Below are 22988 nucleotides of genomic sequence, written 5' to 3'. Positions count from 1 at the left end.
TGTTTCAGATTTGTGCAAATTAAAACAGATGAAATATATCATAGTCACAACCAGATTGAAAACTTCAGTGGAGTGTAATTAAACATGTTTTACATATACCATATATTTGAAAAGATATCTTAACAAATACATTATAAAAAATTATGGAGACAACTGCCGTGTTAGAGCAAAACTTCAATTTAATATAAACCAAAATGAACATTCAACATTTTGACCTTCATATCAAGATCATCATCTGGAGCATACACATATATATACAAAGAAACAAGCCACTACAATCTACATGGTTTGCTAAAGTTACTGACCAACTGTTACAACAATTATTGGCCTGACCTCTGGTGAGAAAAAAAAAAACCTTTACTACATCAAAGCTAGAGTCCTATTATTATTATTATCATCTATTAGGTTATAAAATTAAATTGAGCTGGAGAGCAACATGTTTATATATATAGAAAAAAATGATGACCTTGATATAAAGGTTGAAACGAATGTTCATTTTGGTTTATATTAAACTAAAGTTTTGCTCTAACACGGTAGTTGTCTCCATCATTTTTTATAATGTATTCTGATCACCATGTAAACATGAAAGAAAGGATATCTTAACAAATGGCGTTCTTGTTTTTTTTTTTAATATGCACTGCTCTATTCCAAAATTAAACTACAAAAAATCAAACTACAATCTTGTTGATAAACACTTTCAGCATAAACTGAATCTTCAGTAGAAGTAGAAAGTTTAGAAGGGAGTGGGTTGAGAGATGTGATTTTTCAGATGCAATTCATTTTATGAATTATATGCCTATTGGCATTTGATCTGATAAATACTTTCAGCATGAGTTCAAGATTTTAAGTTTGAACTTTTGTAGAAATCACATTCTAAAAGAAAACTGGGGTTCAAATTCCCTAAGAAACTGACTGCAATTTCAGTAGTTAAACTGATATCACTTAATAATCAAGCCTTTCTTAGGAAACTATTGCATTTTTTGTTTATAATGCAGTAAAGGATTGATTTAAAAAGTACATTAAATGTGAAATTTATAAATAAAATGAATGGAATTTAATTTCTAATATTTTTCTAATTCAATTTCTGTTTTTATGCATAGCTATGAAGACAAGACAGAAAATATTCTAAGTATTTCAATCTCAGTTTAATTCTGTACTAATCTCAAATCCATCATGCTATCCAGTTTCCATATTTTGGATTGGACAGAAACCTTAATCCTAATTCAGAAAACAACCTAATCACTATTACATAGATAATCAGGATATTCAGTTTCTTCAAAAGGTATTTTCTATAGAGTTACACTGGAAGTGTTCAGTTTTACTAACCACTTCCAGTCCACTGCAACTAACATATTGTCATCAACTTGCAAACAAAACTTGTTAGATGTACAACCAACCATCAACACCAATTTGTAGATTTAACTTCGAACATGAAAGATTAATTTTTGCCCTTATGTTTTATTTTGAAAAACCATTAACATTGAATATTTCTAGATTATAATGTTAAGAAACGTAAAATTTAATTATAACACATTTTTTCTTTCTTTCTTACATCCTTTAACTTACATTTTATTAATGCTAAGAACCTAAAAAGTAACAAAAATGAGGGAGAGAGTTGAAGGACAGTAAGAAAGCATGACAAAGAAATGGGTTATCGTTATATTTGAATATTTCTAGGTAATAATGTTATGTGTTATCAATGTGAATAGTTGTTCTAAATAAAATATGTGGAGGGTGAGTTGTATCAACCTGCAAAGGTTTTGTTGCAGGTCGATAGAACTAGTTGATTCTCACTATAACTAATTCATATGGAATTGTAGCAAACTTGGAGAAGGTTACTCATAGCAGGGGAGTTTGTAGAGAAGCAATATCTTTTAGCAAGGCACTGTACTTATGGAACTTTGTTCACCAGTTTGTTATAGTGAGTAAGTTTGTTATAACAGCATTTGCTATAGTAAGAATCAACTGTATTACAGAGAAACTTCAATACTTTAAATATAAACAGTGACATTTAATGGTTTTTCTTCTGGAACATAATGCTTATCACTAACATGTAAAAAACAATTGTCATAAATATAGTTTTTATTGTATAGTCTGTATATAAAAAGACTTCACTGGCATGGAAAAAGGTGTATTCTTTTTCTGTTTATCGCAACAAAGGAATATCTATTTCTGAATTGCTATTTAGTTTAAGGTAACATTTGTAAATCAATGTACATCGGATGTTTTCTGGGAAAGATAGAAGACCTAAAAGTTTTTAAAATTAGCTTTTTGTACTGTTATCTACTAATATGCTAACAGCTAATTATAAATATTTCATTGTAATGAAATGTGATGGGAAGTGATAAATCGGTGTGGAATCCGTTTTAGTTTACTGATCTATGAAAAGAAATGGGATTTCAGAGCATCTCTCTCCCTAAAAATGTTACTTCCACATGCTCCTGTTTCATCGCCTATTACAGTATGATCTGAAGACATCTGCAGCAACACAATGAAATAAATCTTGATGCCTTGGTTGGGTGAGTGTCACTCTCTGCCTGTCAGACATCACCACTATATTGACAGTGGGATTTAAACTCATAACTTGTTGGATACACAATGTAAACACCAAGAGATGAGCAGATAGTGTCTTCACTCTCCAAAGAACACATTGTGGGTTTGAATTCCACTATGGTATGGATGGTTGTGAAAGACGGTTTTCACTGCTCAGTGGGACCACTCTCCTGCTTTATTATTAAAAACCACTTTTTAAAAGGGAGGAGTCATTAATTTGATTTTTGTTCTTGATCACAGAAAAACCTTTGTAGACAATCACCTCATCACAAAATCACTGGGGATGAGACAAGATCTCTTCAGGTGCTTGACATATGGTCACTATCATTTATTTCTTTATTATTGACTAATTTTTTTTATTAGTATGAGTTAAAGAGTATCCAAAATTCACTTTAGAACTGATGTTCTTCCATCTGAAAAATGGTGGAAAAACTAAAAATTCTTATAAGCTAATTGGTTCATTTACCAAATACTATATAAATTAGCGAATATAATTCAGCAGCTATTTAAATGCATCTAAGAATCAAGAACAATGTTGCAATAACAACAGCCTTTCAAATGCTCACCACAAAACTTTTTGCAATACAATGAAACAGAGCCTCAACTACACAAGAAGTAACTTCTTAATACATCTTATTTTAATGTATCATACAACCAGATAGGATTTTTTTGTTGTTGTTCTTTCTAAAAGATCAGTCCTATTAAAAAGGAACCTACTGATGAACTTTTCTGAATAGCTGGAAGCTGTAGTCGTTCAGAAACCATAAAAGCTATTTATATTAAAAAAATTAATACAATGGAAGACATCAATATTTTTAACAACATAAAAATAAAACCAACTGCATAGCTTCACCTAGTTACAAAATTTATAATTCACTAACATCGTTCACAGGTAAATCCACTTCCATTATCAAAAACAGTCTCATTTTAAAGAAAAAAACAAACTAAATGCTTCATCTTAGCCCAAATGATCTCTAAATCAGTTTTTATATTATATCTCTTTTCATGAATGTTAAATGAAACAGTAACAGTTACTCCCAGTTATTCCACAGATACTGTTCATCTCTTCAATTCTGTCATAATTTAGGTTCTTTACTTTTCAGAACAAATTATAGCAGCAAAGAGAATGTACTGCCATGGTTGTTTGTCACCTTCAATCTAATGGCTGGTAGGATAGTAATGGAAGTTTACTAGTAAATAATAATAGAACAAGGTAGTTTCTTGTTGTCTTCCTTTCTCATATGTATTTTTTAAAATTATTTTTCCCATATAAGTATTTATCTATGGATATGCATGTTCAAGGGCTAGTTTGCATGTTTGGAGGGATGAAAAACCAGAAACTCTGGTTTTTCATCCCTCCAAAAAAAAAAAAAAAAAAAAAAAAAAAAAAAAAAAAAAAAAAAAAAAAAACCTTTGAGTGAAACATCCTGATAAAGATTTTTCATATCACAGACAGGATTCGAATCCAGTTCTTTCCAATCAAAGGGTTCTTCAAAACCAACTGAGCTACTACAAGCATGGTAAAGAAAGAAATCATGATAAGAATTTGCTGTTTTAAGGATACTTGTGACATAAGCCTGAATGATAAATGAAACTGACCACAGCATCTTTTGGTCCAGGACTCGCCTCTTACATAGATCCTGTTATAGGTTCGAACGTTTGTTCAAGGAAAGCGTGGCGGCCTTACTCCATTGTCCCAACCTGAATACTAATCCCCCCCCCAATCATGTCTCTACTTCAAAATGTTCCGTTTTATACTAAATACTTAGTGATATAACATCACGCGGCATGTTCTATTTTTAACGATCTATTGTTAGTATTCTAGCTTGTATTTTTTTAAAACTGTTCTTGTAATACCACTGAAGATGGTCTGCTATTTCCAGACCAAAATATTAGGTTAATTAAATATCTTTCTTGTGTTTACGTGCATTTATCATTCAAAGAAATCATGAAGTATGAGAGGATATAGACGTGCAAGCCAATGACAATTCTTCTGATTATGACAAGTAGGAGGAAAAATAATTATCGAAGGGAAACAGTGGGGAATAGTTATGATAGCAGAATTACCATTGCAAGGGATGTGGTGGAGTTATATGATGAACACTTTATCAATGTGTATCATACTGGTATAAATGATGCTCTGCAATAAGTAGAAGGGATGCAAATATTAGGGGGAATAAGAGATGAAAGAATCATGTAGCAGGTGTTTACTGGCTTAATGTTAATAAGGCTGTGGGAATGTATGACATATCCCCATATATTTTTAAGGAATGTGCAAAAGAGTTAGCTGTGTTTGACCTGGTTATTTAATGAAAGCCTAGCAACGGGAAAGAGTCTGAAGGAGTGGAAAGAAGACAAGATAGTACCACCCCACAAGCATGGTTATAAGACAAGTTTCAAATTACAGAACAGTCTATATATCTGCACTTGTAGTCAAGGTATCAAAGAGGTTAGTGAGGAAGGGAACAACAGAATACAGGATTAGGTTCATAAACATAAATTTCTTTATGATGGTCAACATGGGTTTGTAAAGGGTAGGTCTTGTTTTAGCATCTACTTACATTTTATAAGTCATCATCATCATAACACTAATTACAGATATAGACCATATTGATCTGTCCCAGTCTCATTATCCATCTAGTATCCTTTTTTGAGGTCTACCCAGCATTCTCTTTCCAATTGGTTTATATTTTATTATTTGTTTAGGATATCGAGCATTGGCCATTCAATTTACATGTTCCATCCATTTTTGTTTATAATTGTTTAGTTTTTCTTCTATTGATTTTGTTTTCAGTTCTTCTAAAATATTTTTGTTCCAATTTTGGTCTAATAATGTGTATTTTGCAGTTCTCATAAATCTCATTTCACTTGTTTTTATTCTTTGTTTATTGCCCAAATTTCACTACTATATAATAATGTGGGCACTGCTAAAGTACTGCATATTTTCAAGCATGTTTCTTTTTATACTATATTTGGATTGAGTGTTCTATTTATCAGGCCTATAATCTGTAAAAATTTGAATTTTTTAATTTTATGTCATTTTCTCCTTTATATGATTATTTCACATCCAAGAGTTGGATAAAGGGAATGGATACACTATGATAATGTTGGATTTTTTCTAAGGCATTTGATAGGATACCACACAATAGGCTGTTGCATAAACTGGAGAACATGGAATTGGAATATAATCTATTGACTTGGATCAGGGGATTGACAGACAAATGTCAAAAAGTGGTATACAGTGGGTGTGAATCTACCAGATTTAAGGTAACCAGTGGTGTACCTCAGGGTTCAGTCCTTGGGCCATTATTGTTCAATCTATGCATTAATGACATCAAGCAGGGTCTATCATCCGATTTGCAATTGTTTGCTGATGATGCAAAGATAGGCAGGGCAATCAGGGATGCTACTGATATTCAGCAATTACAAAATAGACTGGAAATCTGGGCAAATGAAAATGACTGTCAGTTTAATGTTAGTAAGTGTAAAGTTATGCACTTTGGCATGATTAGAGTTCCAGCACACATTATATTAACAGGATTATGCTACAAGAAACTGAAGAGGCAAGGAATCTTGGTGTATTGGTGGATAAGAATTTAAAGTTCAAAGGTCACATAGCAAAAGTTGCAAATACAACTCAGAGGATAATTGCTATGTTGAAGCAAACCCTGACATGTAAGGATAAGAAAGTAATTTTGCCTCTTTATAAGGCTTTGATAAGACCACACCTGGATTATTGTGCACAGATTTGGTCTTCCGGATTAATAAAGAAGCTGTGGAAAGGGTGCAAAGAAGAGTTACAAAGATTATATCTGGATTATGGAATTTAGATTATGAGAATAGATTGAGAGTATGTGGATTGCAGACTCTGATTAACAGGAGAAAGAAGGGTGATATGATAGAGGTCAATAAAATTTTGAATGGGTGTTATAGCATTTCAAATTATGAAATTTTTCGTTATATAGAAGGCAAGGAGAGAACACGGGGGCATCCATGTAAGTTAAGGTTGTTCTCAGTCAAGAATCTTTTGCCCTTAGGGGTAGTGAGTGCATCTAGTGAAGGGAAGGTATGATAGCTGGGTTGGGGAATTTCCAGCTTCCTTTGATGAGTCCTTGACTCCTGGAGGTCTCAGATAATAATAATAATAATAAAAATAACTGAAAGTATTTATCTGTTCTATTATTTTATTATTAATAACTATTTTACTTCTAACTGGAGTTTGTCTACAAAATGCCATTGTTTTATCTATGGATATTTTCATTCCAAACTGTTCTATTATAGCGTTTAAATTATATACTGCTTTTTGTAAATTGTCTTCCTTATCTGATATTATTACCTGATCATCTGCAAATAACAGCATATTTATTTTGTTATTCTGGGAAATTTCTATACCTGGATTGTTTAAGGTGTTCCACTGTATTAATAAATATTTCATTAATATAAATATCGAAAAGTGTTGGAGACAAAGGATATCCCTGTCTTAGTTCTTGGTTTATAGATTGTTTTTCAGATATTTATTTATTTTTATTTCATTATATTTGTATATATTCAATATTGCATGTAGTAGAATATTAGGTATATTTATTCTTTGTAATATATCAAACAGTATATATCTTTTTACTTTGTCAAATGCTTTTTCATAATCTATAAACAAAAGATGAGTTTTTAAATTAAATTCTCTTCTTTTTTTCTATAAATAGTTTTAAACAAAAAGCTGCATCCATTGTAGAGTGTCCTTTTCTAAATCAATTTTGACATTTTAATAACATTTTTTCACTGTACATTTTCAATTTTTCATTAAGTATTCTACTAATGTAGAATACTTAATGCAAATTTTGTAGAATGTATTCAATAAACTAATACCTCTGTAATTAGCAGGTTTTGTTTTATCCCCTTTTTTAAATATAGGTATTACTATACTTATATTCCATTCTATTGGTATCTGTCAATTTGTATATATTTTATTAAAAAATGTTAATAACCTCTGATGAAATTTTTTTCCAGCAAAATTATACAGGTCAGAGTTTATCCCATCTTCTCCTGCTGATTTGCCATTTTTTATTTTGCTTAGGTTGTCCTTTTATTAAATAAGTAAGGCTGTCCTGAATTAAATAAGTGAGACTCATATACAGTGATATTATTAGATTAAGCATAAGTATTTGACAACTACCTCATGAGGCTGGTGTACAAGCTGCAGAGGATGAGAACAGATAATGGAGAGGTTAGATGGATTGAAAAATCAGCTCTCTGAATGATACCAGTAAGTTATATTGAGCAGCATCTTAAAAAAAAAAAAGGTAACCAGTGGTGTATCCAAGGATCTGTTGTTGGGCCACTGTTGTTTAGCTTATTTGTAAATTATATTTCAGATGGACTGACTGGGGATCTTCAAGTTGTCTGCTAATGATATAAAGTTGGGGAGAATTATAAGGAGCATGTATTGCTGATGTGAATTCCCTTTAGAAAGATTTGGATAGATTTTTAGCTTGGATGAGTTGGCTTAGTTTTCATATTAAAAAGTGCAAGGTATTGCACTATAAGACACAGAGATATAAAGGCTGTGTACTATAGTGATGGAAATGTGCTTCAGGGTTTCATGGAAATGAGATTCAAGATCTGAGGATGTAGTTGACAGCGGAGTGAATTTTAGAGGGCACACTGCAAGTGTTGCAAAAACTGCACATAGCACTACTGCTATGATAAGAAGTTCATTGACAAATAGGGAAAAGACAGTCACTGAGCCAATTTATAAAGCATCTGTCACACATGAACTGCTTTGCTCAGATTTGGTCACCTAATTTCCACTATGATGTGAAAACATTGGAGAAGGTCCAGAGGTAAGTGGCCAAGGCATTATCTGGACTCTGTAATTTTGGTTATAGAGAGAGAATAAAGGAATATAAATTGCAGATTTATATTCCTTTATTCTGGTAGATAAGCAGAAAAGAGATGATAAGATAGATATTTACTGTTAGTAAAGGGATTTCATCAGGTTAATGCAGAATGGATTATAAAAAGAGTAGAAGGTGAAAGAGTTTAATGTATTTTTACTGATTTTATTGTATTTAGTACATTTGCTAATATACTCTAAGAGATAATGTAAAATTAAGATTTTTAAAAATGGTGACAAAAATCTGGCAGAACAACAGAGCAGCATCAAAAGCTAAGGATAATAATAACATGGTACCTAGGAACAAAAAGTGTTATACTGATTACATAATGAAGAAAAATTAACATATGAAATTTCCAGATTAAACGGAATTATTCAAAAATCAACTAAGTAGTTAGACAAAGCAAAGAAATGTTTATGAGAATTTACTAAGGAAAAGAAGAAAAAAAAAGAACAATAAGGAGGGAAAGCACGATTCATAAGTTATCAATGAATAACGATAAAATGGTAAGTCAATTATAATGTAAGAAAAAAAGTCATATGGTATGCTGATTTAATAATTAAATTTGCACTTAACAGAGTCACTACATCAAATGGGAGCAAGAGAGAATGTGAGAGAGAAACAGAAAAGAAAAGCGATGATAGTGCTTGTTGGAACTAATGATTTAAATAATGATAAATTTAGTATGAGAGAGGATATTAAAGGCTTGATGGAAGAAATGAGAAAGAAAAGCAAAAAAATGGTTAGTTTATTACTTAATGAGTTAAAAAGGAGGGCTATAATAGCAAATTATTCAATGCATGAGCTATGTAGAAAAAATGAGTGAGGAGATTTGGATGTGTGAATTGAGTTTGACCACAGAAAAGACCTACACAAGAGGAATGACTACACTTGTAAGGATTTTACATCAAGTGCCTAGAAAAATTTATTGGAAACAATGCAGTCAGGGAAACTAAATCATCTTGGGAGGAATGCAGAGAATGTGTGTGTGTAAGTTCATCTAGGGAGTACAGACATAATAGTGATAAGAATGTAATGAGAGTTTTTCCACTTGGTTATACTATAAATTAAAGCTGCCAATAAATTATATTCTTGGTTTACTCCCTTATCCAAGTGTAAGCAAACAAACTTTGCATGTGAAGTAACTTCACAACTGGGCAACTCATATATAGAGGCTAATGACTTCACATCACTTGTCTTAGTATCCCATAATGAAAGCACATATCCTTACAGACATGCATAATACTATGCATTACAGGAAGGGTCACTACCCAGATAGGTTTCGACCTTTATTGAGATCTCATCAGTGGAAGCCAAACCCAGAAGTGATACCAAGGTTGAAGTAATCCAGAATTCATATTTCCATCTACAAGTAGCCAAAAAATGTCACAGTTTATTACTAAAATAATCAGGACTATAAATTAAAGATGCCATGAAATTATATTCTTGGTTTAATCCTTTATCCAAGTGTAAACAAACAAAGTTTGTGAGTGAAGTAACTTCACGACTGGTCAACTCATATATAGAAGCTAATGACTTTGCATCACTTGCCTTAGTATCACATAATGTAAAGCACATATTCGTATGGACATGTATAATGCATTACTTCAACTTTGTTGTCACTTCTGGATCTGGCTACCACCGATGAAACCACAATAAGGGTCAAAAATGGTCTGGCTAGTGATCCTTCCCATAATGCACAGCATTATACATATCTGTAAGGATATGAGTTTGAATTATGAGATACTAAGGCAAATGATGTGAAGTCATTAGCCTCTATATATGAGTTGACCAGTCGTGAAGTTACTTCACACGCAAACTTTGTTTGCTTACACTTGGATAAAGGATTAAACCAAGAATATAATTTATTAGCATCTTTAATTTATAGAATGTTAATGAGCTTAGTTATGAATCTGCTGAAGGGATGGATGACACTTTGTTTTCAGGCATTTTGAGTGTGTCTGGTAACAGAAAGGATCAAGGAGATCCTTAGTTGTTCAATGAGCCAAGCAGATTGCATATGAAAGTCTATGAAAAAGTGAGGAGGTAACTTTTTGTGTTTATACACAAATGCCAAGAGTATTTAGAAACAAAGTTGTTGAGTCTGTTGCTATGATCAATATGCCGTGGCCTAAAATTGTTCACAGTAGCAAAACCTAGTTCTCAACGTCATATGTGGTAACTGGAATTGAGTGTAAAGAGTATAGTACTTTTAAGAATGGCAAAATGGACAGAAGAGGGAGGGGGGGTACTACTAATGATATAAGATGACTTGAGTACACTTAGGGTAGAAACTTATGAAATTAATAATAGCAATAATGTCTCATGTAGCAGTGAGTTTGGGGCTACCTGATGTGAAGTGGAGAACAACAGGATGAGATATATGGTGAGGGTGTTGCTACAGACCTAGAGGATCAGTTGCTGGGGGAAAAAGAAATTGCCAAATTACTCTGATGGGTATAAAACAAGTAATTATTACAGTCAACTTAAATTCGTCATTGAGTAGCAGAGAACTCATGATAAGAATGAAGGATAACAATGTTCTCTTAACCACTCTACTGGCCTTGGTGAATGAAATAGTGAGGCCAATTGCACTTCTTATCCATGTTATTTAATAGGTGTTACAGAATCGTATCTAGATTTTGCTAGACGTCTATAGATGTAATGACTGATTGGGGGTGTTAACAGTTCATGCTGTTAAGAGAACATTCTCAAGCAGCATGTGAAAGAAGCAACCCAAGAACATAAGTGTTTAGATTCCATCATAGAGTTAGAAGGTGTTTCAGTTAAAAATATGATTGATTTGCTACCAGTTGGTCACAGTGATCATGCCATACTGTCTGGGAAGTAGCCGACTATATGGATATTCCAATTAGGATATATTACATGCTGAACCAGAAAGATGCAAATTATGACAAACTCAGGAGAACACTACCTTTGGTCCCCAGTATCAGTCACTGAATGGGAAGCTTTGAAGAACAAATAGGAAGAGATCCATAAAAAGAAGATGACATGGAATGAATATAATGAGAATAAGAGTGAGAGGAGTTACAAAGTATATAAAGCAGAGTATGGAAAAATTACGTGTATTGTACAGGAAAACTAAATCAGAATATGAAAAGAAATTGCAGGTAAAAGGCAACCCAAAAGAATTTTATTGCTATACTGCAAGTAAAAGAAAAAATGAATGTTGAAGAATAACTTTAGCAAATGCAGACAATACCCTTGTATCAGATGCAGATGAGATTGTTCAAATAATGAGTGCTCACTTCGCTAAGATCAATCAAATGTATGCAATGATGCACAATGCTGCGACCACTACTAGACTGGATGAGAGATAAAGGTGCATCAGAATGAGGTTCAAGAGCTATTGTATAACCTGGATATCAATTCAGCAACACAGCCAAATGGAGATATCAGTATGTGTGCTAAAGAAATGTTCAGCTGAACTGGCTAGGTACCAGATATATTTGTATAACTTGTGTCTCAGTTCAGGAAAGATAAACTGGGAATGGGAAGAATGTATGATAATTCTGTTGTAAAAAGGTGATATATCTAACTACCAACTTGTTTAGAGAAGATAGTAAGAACCCATATACAAAAATGGGCTGACAGACATTGTATGCTCTGCAAGAAACAGCATGGGTTTACTAAAGGGAAGCAGTTGCTTGGTAGTTTGCTCATATTTTATGTTACAGTCGAGTCGGATAAAGGGAATGGCTATTTCATAGATCAGGTAATTCACAGATGCTACTGATATTTAGTAGCATCTGGGGTGATATGAAAAGGCTGGAAGTGTGGGCAGACAATAGTGACTATCAATGTTTTAAGTACAAAGTTATGAACTTTGGCCTCGTGATATCCAACAACATATATTAGCAAGATTATGCTTGGAATAATAACTGACAAGGCTAGAGATCTTGGAGTTAATGTAGATAGGAAGTTGAAGTTTAAGAATCACACAGCTAAAATTGTGAATACAACTTGAAGGATAATTGCAATGCTCAAATGAACATTGACATGTAAAGATATGAAAGTCATTTTTCCACTTTAAAGCCTTGATAGAACCACACTTGTACTTATTTGGTTTGCATGACTCCGAAGGAATAAAGAGGCTGTGAAAAGGCCTGCAAAGATGATATTGGGATTATGGAATGTATATTAGATCAATTTAGAATGCTACAGACACTGGTAGACAGGAGAAAGAGGGGGTGATATGACAGAAGTCTATAAACTTCTGAGAGGGTTTTTGGCTTGAATGGGCGGCTGTTTTGGTTGATAAAATTTTTCATTATATGGAAGGTGTGGAGAGGACAAGGGGAAAATTCATAAAGTTTGTGTGCAGTAGGGATAAGAGCTAGATTTTTTCCTCGTGCAACCATGAGTGAGTGGACCAGTCTGCCTGTTGTTCTAAAGGTCTGTACTCCAGAGTTGACTCTTTATTATCACCTTCTTACACTCTCTTATTCCACTGGTATCTATCCTTTGGTGTGGAAATTAATCCATATGCATCCTATTTCTAAGACATGACAAATCTTAATCTTTAAACTACTGCCTAATTTCCCTTGCCTCAGCTTTCTTATGTAATGCAAAGAACCATCAATAAATAACCCCTAAAGGCTCTCAACTAATAAACACAAGTATGGATCCTGTCACTGTCGATCAACAGGAAATCTACTTATGTTATCTATACCTGGACAAATACCATGGAAAAATTTGGCAAATTTCAAGTAGTTGCCCTTGATATCACCAAAGATTTTGATAGGGTTTACCATTAAGCCTATTAACTAAACTCCCATCATTTTGTCTGTCCCATGATTTCTGCAATTGGGTTACCCAGCTTCCCGATTTGACATTCACTTCCAACAATGGTGGATGGCTCTATAGTCTAATATACAATGATTTATTCCAGCTGACAGCCAATCCAGTACACAGTGTTATCGATAACATCACATTACACCTTTGCCTCTTCATTTGACAAAAACCTTGCAATGCACAAATCACTGCAATCTGCAAATATTTGTACATTTCTATGCTAGATAAACACTCTGCATTATTTCTCACAAAAAGAACCCTTTTCTTCCAATCTTGCCTTTGACAATATAATAGACTGATGGGTCAAAGTCTTCTACTTCACTTTTTTTTGCATATCAGAATAAGGGTAGCTTTTTTCCATGCTCTTAGCAAATCATTTTTCAGATATAGGGTAAAACGTTTCGCCAAGATATTGTGAATCATTTCCCCATCTGTTTTCAGAAGTTCAGTTGTGACTCCATCTTTGGATTCTCCACATAACATCTTCTGGTAGAATTTGTGGCACTTCAATTATTTCATAGTTTTCTTTTTCTTCTTCATTATTTTCATATAATATTGAGTAAAATTTTCAGTTCTTTTTATTATAGTATATCTATCTCTGGTTACATTTCTATCTCATTTGGCTGCATCTATTTGTTTAATGCTATTCATTAATTGTTTGGTCTTTTTTTTTTTTTTTAAGGCAGCATTTTTGTCTTCAATTGTTTGTTACATGAGTTTGCAATTAACTTTATTTCTTCCTTGATAAGTTTCTGATCATTTTGCACAATGTACAATTTGCATATTTCAGTGTATTCAATTTTGTTCTGCGAGTTATCAGCTCGTTTCATTTCTTTATAAACTGTTTTGTTTCTTCAGAAATTTTGTCTCGGGTTCTGTAGTACCCAACTATTTCAAGTAAGCATTGCAAAAGGTTTTGGATAATAATATCATTAATTTCTGATGGATTAGCACTGTCATGTATATTAAGATTTTTAAAGCTGTTGTTTAGTTCATGTTCAAATATATCTTTTTACTGTTGAGTTTGTGTACATCTGTTGCTTTGATCTTCGAAACATTTTTCTAATTTCTTTTTAGAAATTTATTTGAACCTTACTGCATACCATATGATGGTCCCTTCCAATGTTGAAGGTACAGATAACATTTTTCTTGTTGCTGAGAATGAAGTCAATTACACTAGTTTTACCATTTGGATTTTTCCATGTCCACTTCCTATTTGTTTTAATCTTGAAGAAAGAATTCATGTTGTACAGCACCCCCCCCCACCCACCCAACCTGCAAATTCTATTAGCCTTGCTCCTCTGTCATCTCTCATACCATATCCAGAATTTCTCATTTTTTAACAGTATTCAATTCAACTCATTCTTATGATTCATGTTTTGAATGCAGTTACTGGTCTGTCTACCCAGTATTCCATGAACACTGGATGAAATATATTGGAGTTTTTGAATTAAATTGTATAATCTATATTCTATAAATGCACCCCCAACAACACCCACTCCAGGAACTGAATGATAAACTATTTTGTTTAATTTTCCACTGGTTTGAAAGCGTCCACAGACAGAATTCAAAATCTACTACTTTATTTTACTGCTTCAACAAAAGAAATAAGATAATAATACTGTTGTGTCTGTTGAAGTAGGTATTTCTAAAACTGAACTATTTGTTTACAATCTATTTCAGCCACAACTTCTTTCCATCAGTTGTTCAGCTATTTGCTGAAATAATTTTAATTTTACACATACATTCTATATTTTCATCATATAAAAATTGTTTATATTTATGCTACAAAACAGAAAGATCCAAATATTGCTACTTCTACTGCTGCTGGTTGCCATTTTTGAAATAAGCTGTCTTAGAAATACTAGATAATAATCCTTTCTGCCCAAGGAAAGGCTAAAAGCTTAGATTACTCATGCACTGCTATTGAACAAGAAAAGAAAGAACACATCCAAGTCACACTAAAGAGCCCCAGCACTGCATTGTATATACATAACCAAAACATTGCTTATATATATAAGCAATGTTTTGATGCATTCTCCTCTCTTTTATTGCTTAGCGAGATCCTCAACAGAAGTATTAATATTTCAGTTTTTTTGTATTTCAGGTTGAATCAGATTTAATTGCCAAAATAATTTCTTAATTTGGGATTTAGCCGACCAAATTGTATTCTTATTGGCCTAAACCAATATACAAAATGATGGTACAACATGACAAAATTTCATGCCAGCTGGGGCGTCGCCCGGTTACACAAGGCCCCCACTGTTTTCGCAGGGAACCAGGGCGAACAGCGAAAAGTTAGCTACTGGAACAAATCTGAAAGTACACCCCCTACTCAACATCACCAGAGTTAAAGATCGGTACCATCAACATAAGAAGCCTGAATGGCAAAGAAATGGAGCTAGCTGAGGAATTAGATAAGCACCAGATCGACATAATAGGGGTGACTGAAACAAAAAAAAACAAAAACTAGTGAGATCTTTCTGAGCAATAAATACAAAATGTTATATTCAGGCAATGACAATCAAGGAAAAGAAGGAGTAGCCATAGTATTCAACACAAAATACGAGGCTAATCTTCTTGAATGGCAGGCAGTCTCAAGTAGAGTGATGTGGGTAAATATGAGAATGGGGAACTTATTAATGGACAATGAGACTGATTTGTGCCTATGGTCCCACAGAAGGTTCTACTAAGGTAGAAGTGGAGGAATTTATCGATGCTTTAGAAAAAACAACTGACACAATGAAAAAGGAAAAGTTGGTCCTTGTTGGGGATCTGAATAGCAGAGTAGGAAATGATTGTCAGATATACAAAAATATTTTGGGAAAATTTGGAGAAAAGAGCAAAGCTAATAATAATGGCAAATACCTGTTTGATTTCTGTTCAGGACATGGACTGGTTATTACTAACACCATGTTCCAACATAAAAATGTGCACAAATTCACATGGAAAGAAGAGGCAAGGAATAAGGAAAGTCTCATTGACTATGTTATTGTTGACAGTGATGTTTTCTCCCTGGTGCATGACACCAGCATGTACAGAGGATTTGAAACTGGAAGCAATCACTATTTAGTCTTGAGCAGGATAAAACTGAATTTCATACTGAAAAGAATAACATGTAAGAAATTTTTAAAGAGAATAAAAGTTGAACAGCTCTCAGATATGAACTGTAGACTAAAACACACAAAGATTATTGAAGAAAAAATGAAAAAGTTTGAGAACAGGAACCAAACCTTGGAGATTCAGTGGCAAGTCTTGAAGAAAACCCTCATTGATTCAGCCAGAGAGGCATGTGGTGAGGTTGTCTGCAAGGATAGAAAAATCAGAACTCCATGGTAGACACAGGAAGTTAGAGGCAGTGAAGCAAAAGAAGAAAGCATATCAAAAGTTCCTGGCAAATAAGTCAGCTTTTGCTCTTAGAGAATATAGAGACAAATGTAAGAAAGCTAAATACTTGTGTAAAACTAAATAAATGTGTAAAAAACTAGCTAAACAAACGTCATGGGAGGATTTTTGCAAGAACATAGAAAATAAATATCAAGAAGGTGGTAAAATATTCTGGAGGTTGTTGAAGAAGCTTAAAAACAGAGGAAAGAGTGCTGTAAAAGGAGTTAGAGATGAATATAAAGGTGACATGAAAACGGGAGAAAAAGATATCCTTGAAGTATGGAGTAATTACTTCGAAAAACTGCTAAATGAAACAAGCAGTGATGACAGCACAGTGGTAAAAAACACTGACCAGGCATGCAGTCAGGAATACATATCCATACTAGAAGTAGAAAAAGCCATCAAAGGCTTGAAATATGGAAAGGCAGCAGGAATAGATGATATTCAACCAGAAATGCTGAAGTATGGTGGTATAAAAGTCTTACAGTGGTTGCACTGCATAGTTCAGAGAGCCTGGACAGAGGGACGAATTCCCGATGATTGGAGTAGAGCTCTAATAGTACCCATATATAAAAAGGGAAATAAAACTGAATGTGAGAATTACAGAGGTGTTTCCCTACTGAGTGTTCCTGACAAGATCTATGCAAGTATACTTGAGAAATCGTTGAGAAGAATTGTGGAAGAAAAGCTTGGTGAAGAACAAGCTGGATTCAGGTCAAATAGAAGCTGTCAGGATCAGATCTTCACTATACGACAAATAGTCGAGAAAGCATAGGAATATAACAAAGATCTGTATTTAAGTTTTGTCGATCTGGAAAAGGCATATGACAAGGTGCCAAGAGAGAAGCTATTCAATATGCTACAGTTATATGGTGTCAATGGGGCATTATATCAAGCAATATTTAGTCTTTATTTGAGTTGTAAGTCGGCAGTTAGAATTGAAGGAAGTACAGGAAGATGGTTTAATGTTAAATCTGGTGTGAGTCAAGCATGTACATTATCCCCTCTGTTATTCATTATCTATATGGATCACATTATGAAGGAAAGTGGTATTAAACATGATATCAGAATTGGAGATGTTAATGTCAGATCTTTGCTTCATGGGGATGATGTTATACTTCTAAATAAATCTGCTACAAGTTTGCAAGATTCCCTGCCTAAATTGAATAACTGTTATAATAGATATGGTATGAAGGTCAGCAATAAAAAGACAAAGACAATGAAAATAGGTAGAATCGTTGAAAATGTCAACTGTGTTGTGAATGGAAAACCTGTGGAACAAGTAAAACATTTCAGCTACTTAGGCATGATTTTTAGTGAAGATGGCGTATTAAATATGGAAATAAACAACAGAATCAACAAAGCTGGTATGATAGGAAGTCAATTGAATAAATTCATATAGAATAAGAGAGAAATTAGTCGGAACACTAAATTAGCTGTATACAAGACAGTGTTCAAAGCAGTTTTAACTTATGGATCTGTGAGCTGGGTCAAAAGTAAAACACTTGACCACAGACTAGAGACTGCAGATATGAGAGTCCTGAGAAAGATTAGAGGCATGAACAGATGGCATCAATGGCAATATCATATTAAAAACGAGGATATTAGTAAAGAACTTGACATTGTCAGGAATGCGTCAGCAGAGCTAATCTCAGATGGTATGGTCACTTAAACAGAATGGGCAAGGAAAGATTAGCAAAACAAGTGTTTGCTGCCAGGAAAACGACTTAGAGGAAGACCAAGATATAGGTGGATTTATAAGGTACAAAGGGCCTTAGACGATAGAAATATAAGATCCGATAATGTTGGAGTTTTGACAAGTAACAGACTGATTTGGAGAAAAATTGTAGATAGGAAGTTAGTAATGATGTAAATTTTTCATGTAGTACTATCATATCCTGTACACCCCTTGAGGGTACATGTCAGGAATTTGATGATGATGATAATTTCTTAATTTATAATAATCATAGCTTCAGTGTTATTATCAAAAAAAATTATAAATTATCTATTAAAATTATCTTGGAAAGAAAGAGTGTTATGAATTTTTTTAAAAAAAAGTGTAGATGTGTTACATAGGTGTTCAACTTTTTTTTTTTTTGAAGGTTTTTTTTTAAGGTTACCCACCTATTCAAACTTGAGATATTTCAAACAAATTTATTTTCAAAACAGTTCACAACTGAAAACATGAATCACTTGGGCAGTATATACTTATACATATTTAGTGTAAAATAGTAGTAAAAGTATAACTACTTCAAAAAATCGACATATCAATAACAGTTAATGTGCAGTAATTTCTTCTTTGTACTACAAGAAAAGCCTGAGTAAGAAAAATATGTTTGTTGCTGAGTAAGGAAAAAAATTTCTAGTTCAGAAATAATCCTTGAGCAATCATTGCAGAATTTATTTTCCTCTTTTATGTTGCTCTCACCCACAAAAGATTATTTGCAAACCAGTAGTATATTTTGTACTGTGAGCGAGCTAAGGATTTTTTTTTCCCTATTTATATCAAATTTTTTATATTTTTTTTTGTATTTTTTACATAGTCTGGAAACCCTGCTCTAGAGACCAAACACAGAACTGCTTGGTCCAGCCACTTAATGTCTCCCAATAAGTGGGGCAGTGGTCTCATATACCAGGTGATGAAATTCATCTATCCACCCAAAGACAATTACAAACACCCATGTCCATGGCGGGATTCAAACCCACAGCCTGTTGGTTGGAGAGCAGGTACACTAACCACTCAGCCAACTAGACTGGCAATTTTATTTACAATGTTCTTTATTTCTATTTTTTTTTCAAAAGAAAGTGTACAATATTATTTCCTTGTTGTTTTACCAACTGAACATTGAAAGTAATCAATATTGCTTTAGTTGCATGTTACATAAAAAACTTAGTAATACATAATTTGTTTCAAAACTGTTTGTTTCAATTTGTAATGTGTAATTTTTAGAAATGGGAGGGGGGGGGAGATGAACTTAGCTGCAAGTCCTGTATATAACATTATACATTATTATAAATGTTATGGTATGTTTTCTGTAAATCAAAAGACCATACAAGGAAACTAAGCATTCTGTGAGGCAATAAATAGAATTAATAAAATAAACAATAACCAAGACTTAAGTTAGAAGAAAACTATCTTTTGAATAAATACTTTTGTGATTATTTTATGAAATTACTGTTTCATTAAAGTAATATCCTCAATAATGTTTTCTGAGAACAAAACAAAACGCAATGTCATTTAGCCATAATTAGGCAATATTAACAACAAAGATTATGGCATCTCATTTTATAGGCTGATACAGGATTTACATGCAATAATTGACCATTTTCCACATACATCCCCATCCTCCTTAAGATTTAAAAAAAAAAAAAAAAAAAAAAAAAAAAAAAAAAAAAATTCAGAATGGATATTTCTGTTATTTGGGGAGCATGTTTCACTTCTCCACAGAGTGTGTCATGTTATGACATTAGTATGTTTTCAGCAGTGGCGGCCCATGAAGTTTTAAGTGGGGGTGCTGCCTATACAAAATAATTTTTAAAAAATTCTTTTTTTTCCTAATTAGTAACCAATTTATTAATAAATAAATTTATTTATTTTGTATAGGCAGCACCCCCACTTAAAACTTCACAGGCAGCCACTGGTTTTCAGTTATTACAATTTGAATTGTTTCTACAGTGCTACAGAGTGCTGTGTGCTTGTCACAGTGGTAATTTGAACTCTGAAGATGCGGTAGAAAACCAGCAAAATATTAATAAGTTCAATAAATTAATCATACTTTTTCTTGGTGTTGTTTATACTGTGAAGCACTATAATGATTAAATGGTGGATCTCTGTATGAAGAAATGATTACCGAACCTTCTTTCCATTATTTTAAAGATGCTAAAGTATAGGACAATAATGTAGTAATTTTTATTTATTTGATTTTTTGCTTTTGGAATAGGTTGAATATAGACTGTTTCCATGTTGTATAAGAGAGATGTCAAAATGCATGCAAATAGGATGGAGGAATGAACTGGAGAAACAAAGTCAGTCTTAATACTTTCTGAATGAGCATCATACTTTTCCAGTGTGCTTACTGTATGTTTAAAGTGTTATTATACATATTATATGCACACACATATTTTCAAACTTACATTTTTATGATTTACCAACTTCATCAGCTTAAACTCCCTATAGGCTCGTTTAGCATGAGTTACATTCTGAAAAGGCCTACTAAGCTTTTTTATTGCGACATTTTGTCTTGTAACAGTATCGTAAGCAGCACTAAAAAAGAAAGAAAGAAAGAAAAATCATCAATGAAAACTAAAACAGTATAATGTTTCAGAAATACAATCATGAAATACTAACAAGAATGCAATCAAACTATAAAATGTACTAAATGCCAAGTTAATCGGAAATGCTGTAGTAATTAGCTTTGAACCACACTAACAGAACAGATGTTTTAATACGAATAAAAAAAATTATGTGCTTGTTTTCATTCATATTTTACCTCAGTGTTAGCAAACAAATGTCTGCACATGAAGTATCTTCATAACTAGTCACTTGTCAAATAAGAGCAGCTGACTTCATTGCATGCTATGTATCCCATAAAAAAAAAACATTTCTATGTTTCAGATTATAAAAGGAGTCACTCCCAGACTTTACAAATTTTTATTAAGGTCTCATTCAGTGGAAAGCTAGATCCATAAAGATATCGGAGCTCCTCAATAGTAAATAATATTTCTCTTATACAACAAAATGTTATATTATCATTTTTTTTACAATGCTTTGATTCTGCTAGTGGGAAGTTCTATTTGAAACCCAGTGACACACACACACAAGTCAGTTAATAAATATCCCTTTATAAATTAGTTCTGTGGTGTAGTAATACCATTAAAATCTGATATAAACTAATAGAAACTGTTGGAATGTCTTCCCAAGGAGAATAAAAATGAAAGCCATGGCTATTTATTATTCTACAAATGAGATCAAGTTGTAACAATTAGAGAGTAAAGTAATTTAAATCAACCTCAGTTCTTATTTTGAAAGTTTTTTTCACTTGGTTATACTATAAATTAAAGATGCCAAGAAACTATATTCTTGGTTTCATCCTTTATCCAAGTGTAAGCAAACAAAGTTACCAAGTGAAGTAACTTCATGACTGGGCTACTTGTATATAAAGGCTGCTGACTTCACATCAATTGTCTTATTACCATATTTACTCGAATATAACTTGCCCTCACATATATCTCGCACCTTTGATTTTACTTTATTATTATTATTATTATTTCGAGCTACTCCAGGGAGTCCTTAGACTCATCGAGGGAGGCCCTAAACATCATGTCCACACAACTATTTGACATTCTCATAGTATCTATCATACCTTGCCTTGAACTTGCTCACTGTCATAGCACCCACAACAGACTCTGGCAGCTTATTCCACTCATTTACCACTCTAAAAGTAAAGAACCCAGCTCTAACACCCCTGCTAACCACACTCTTTCCCAGCTTCCATAGGTGTCCCCTAGTATTCCCACCACCAGTCCTGATCTCAAAAATATCCTCTGAATTAATCCTATAGATTCCCTTTAGCAATTTGAATGTCTCAATCATATCTCCCCTCCTCCGCCTATCAACCAATTTTTGCAACCCGCAAATCCTCAACCTATTCTCATAAGGTTCATTCCACAGACCTGCTATCATCTTGGTCACTCTCCTCTGGATCCTCTCAACCTCCTCCCCATCAAGAAGAAACCTAGGTGACCAAATCTGAGCACAGCAGTCGAATTGGGTTCTTATCAAGGCTCGATACAGAAGAACAATAACCTGCTTGTCAAAGTATTCTTCAGTAACCAAGTGATTTGATGAGCTGATTTGGCCACTTTTGCAATGTGCCCCCTAAACTTCAACTCCTTATCCACCAACACTCCTAAATCTCGTACCTCATCAATTTCCTGGAGTACAGTTCCACCAATGTAGTAAACTGCTGCTAATCTTTTCACCCCAAGATCTATAACCTTACATTTTGCCACATTAAATTGACATCCAATCTCCTTAGCCCAGACCTCCAATCTATCCGAATCATCTTGCAAAATTTTGACATCATCTGCATTCACTATTGCCCTACCCAACTTTGCATCATCTGCAAACAAATGAACTGTTCCTCTCAGATCCTTTCCTATATCATTAATGAACAAATTAAACAGCAGTGGTCCAAGAACAGATCCTCGTGGCACACCACTAGTCACAGGCCGTCTTTTGGACTCTACTCCTGAATAAACTACTCTTTGATATCTCTCCATCAACCACCCACCTATCCATCTCCCCAACCCTATATCCATTCCCATATGTTGTAGTTTACG

At 33.4% G+C, this 22988-nt stretch overlaps 1 protein-coding gene across 3 annotated transcripts in view; it reads right to left on the bottom strand.

The window, feature by feature from the left end:
* Window positions 1-22988, bottom strand: part of bsk (mitogen-activated protein kinase dJNK) — a 462799-nt gene that overhangs the window by 253611 nt on the left and 186200 nt on the right. For all 3 annotated transcript variants that reach the window (XM_090404432.1, XM_090404431.1, XM_090404430.1), the window contains exon 3: window positions 20781-20910. In XM_090404432.1, the coding sequence (XP_090260558.1) occupies window positions 20781-20910 (130 nt within the window). The remainder of the gene's footprint in view (window positions 1-20780; window positions 20911-22988) is intronic.

The sequence above is a fragment of the Typopeltis vanoorti genome, chromosome 14 (assembly GCF_054136105.1).
Source record: "Typopeltis vanoorti isolate ZY-2024b chromosome 14, IOZ_Tvanoo_1.0, whole genome shotgun sequence".
NCBI classification, from domain to species: Eukaryota; Metazoa; Arthropoda; class Arachnida; order Uropygi; family Thelyphonidae; genus Typopeltis; species Typopeltis vanoorti.
The sequence above is the reverse complement of the archived record's forward strand: the minus strand, read 5'-3'. Positions and strand labels throughout refer to the sequence as shown.